The sequence below is a fragment of the Aplysia californica genome, unplaced genomic scaffold (assembly GCF_000002075.1).
Source record: "Aplysia californica isolate F4 #8 unplaced genomic scaffold, AplCal3.0 scaffold00299, whole genome shotgun sequence".
Lineage (NCBI taxonomy): Eukaryota > Metazoa > Mollusca > Gastropoda > Aplysiida > Aplysiidae > Aplysia > Aplysia californica.
In genome coordinates, this window is record NW_004797569.1 from 227,856 (window position 1) to 230,022 (window position 2,167).

The following is a 2,167-nucleotide window of genomic DNA, read 5'->3' on the forward strand; positions in this document are numbered from 1 at the left end:
GGGGTGGAGTGAGGGAGTGGGGGGGATGGGGGGGGAGTATATGGAGTTACTAATATCACTTCAAAGCTTGTACATTCATTTTTCTTGCTATCAATGAAAAAAGCCATCTACCTAGAATAGAAGTCAAGATATTTGAGATTGAAAGAGGTGGGGGTCATGTATTAGTGAGAATATGGTCGTCTTAGTTTGGCGACTTCCAGAGTTTAAGTGTCCTTTGAAACTATCCATAATTTATATTCTTGGTGCCTTTTATCAACGTTTTTAAGTAAAATGTGTTCTTAAAATGAACATAAATGGTGTTGAACCAAGATTAAAAATCGACACAAACTACCCAACGGACAATAAATTTAAATAAGTTTACATTTGTATTTGATTTCATTATTTTGACGGGTGCCTATTTTCACTATGATGACACACAAAAATCATAAAGTTATATCTTCGACAAATGTGAATCCACAATAATGGCGGTGCATAAAAGTGAACTAACAACGACAAAACCTCTCACCGTAAGCACGTAGGAGTCAGAGTTTTTCAAGTCAATGGCAACGAAGAGAGAGATGATTCCATTGGCCCCGTATCGTGAGGTTCGGATCAGGAAGTCGGTGAGGTCGAAGAAAGTTTCATCCCATGTGGGACTAGTCAAAGGCCAGCCTCCAAACTGTGCTTTGATCCACGCTTTGAAGTGTTTGTCACCTCGGGACTCAAGGACATCTGGTGGGGAGATTGGTTTTTTTGTTTTTGGCGGGGGGGTTTAAATAACAAAATTCCACTTTAATTGATTCCAACTGGGAAATTTTGGTTTACCATGGTATGACATAATTATATTATACATACATATACGGTACACAAATGTATACAAACACTGATACACATTATACGGACAATGTAACATTCACGCTATTGCTGGTCGCCGCTATACAGCACTCTGTTTTTTGTTTGTTTGTTGTTGTTTTTTTCAAATGGAGGATGGGGGGGGGGGGGGTAGCTGGGTTTACATGTAATGGTACGTTGAGCATTGATTTGAACTCGAATCAAGTGTTCAGGTAAGACATGTTTATTTTCGTGAATGGATGTAAGGAAGAAGCGCCAAACAGACTTTTTAGTCGGCAGATTTTGTTCAAGTTGACTGCCAACCTGATTTACCTATTAGTACACTCTACATTACCGTGTCTTGCTCAAGGGCACACCCCAGTGACCACCCACCTAAACACCGAGTCACCGACGTAGATCGATGCTGGACATATTTATCGTGAGTCTGGCCTCACTAACCTCTCGGCCACTACAGACCTCATTATCAAGGATGAGCAGCCCAGAACAGAATGCCACCTTGAGATCATAACAATAGAGACAATCTTTATGGTCATAAGCATCACTTCAGTATATTTGATCGCTTTTAAGGACAAGCAGGCTTACCCAGATTGCGGAGTTTTCCAGAAATGTTGACCTTCTCCAAAGGTGGGCATTGCACTACCCATAGGAAAAGTTTGATTTCATTGGTGTGTATTTTGCTTGGTTATAGAGAAAACGCTCCTTGTCTTTTAAAGAAATTGAACAAGGGTCCAAAAACTTAACCTTCAATTTTCTCAAAACTACGTTTTTCAGGATACTCCCCTTGTGCTTAAAAGCGACCATTTATACCAACATTAAGCTACCATTGCCACTCCTGAACCTCTTGTAACACACCTATGAGACTTCTATGGCATAATTGTGGTGTAAGTGCCGAAACACTCTCACTAAAACCAAGCAAGTACATTTCTTCGTGGAACGAAAGAAACCTACCATCTTTTTCACAGGAGATGTAGAAATTCTTAGCATTTCGAACCGCAGAGTTCTCTCCTGGTTGTGGGGCCTCTTCCAAAATATCTGTGGAAAAACGTTATGTAGAGGTACATGATGTACTTTATTGGCAGAATAGTTTGGGTTTTTTTTGTTTTAGTAGAGGCTTTACGGCGCTCACAACTACATAAGGTCATATGAGCACCAAGAGGTGGACGTCAACAGAGAAGTCCTTACAGGGAATCAGACTTACTCTGCTCACCTCTCTAGCTTCAACAGCACGAAGTCTGCTTCAGCTATCAAGGCACCCCGGAAATAGCGGGTCACAAGAGTGTGAAAAACATACAAAAGAAGTAGAGGAAAATGACGATAGTAAGGATTAAGAAAGAAA

At 40.6% G+C, this 2,167-nt stretch overlaps 1 protein-coding gene across 1 annotated transcript in view; it reads right to left on the bottom strand.

The window, feature by feature from the left end:
* The window catches only part of LOC101849854 (neprilysin-4), a gene marked incomplete at its 5' end in the record, with an annotated part of 34,377 nt that overhangs the window by 28,149 nt on the left and 4,061 nt on the right, over positions 1–2,167 (bottom strand). The window contains 2 exon segments of the mRNA XM_013084510.2: positions 506–711; positions 1,780–1,863. Coding sequence (XP_012939964.1) covers positions 506–711; positions 1,780–1,863 — 290 coding nt within the window.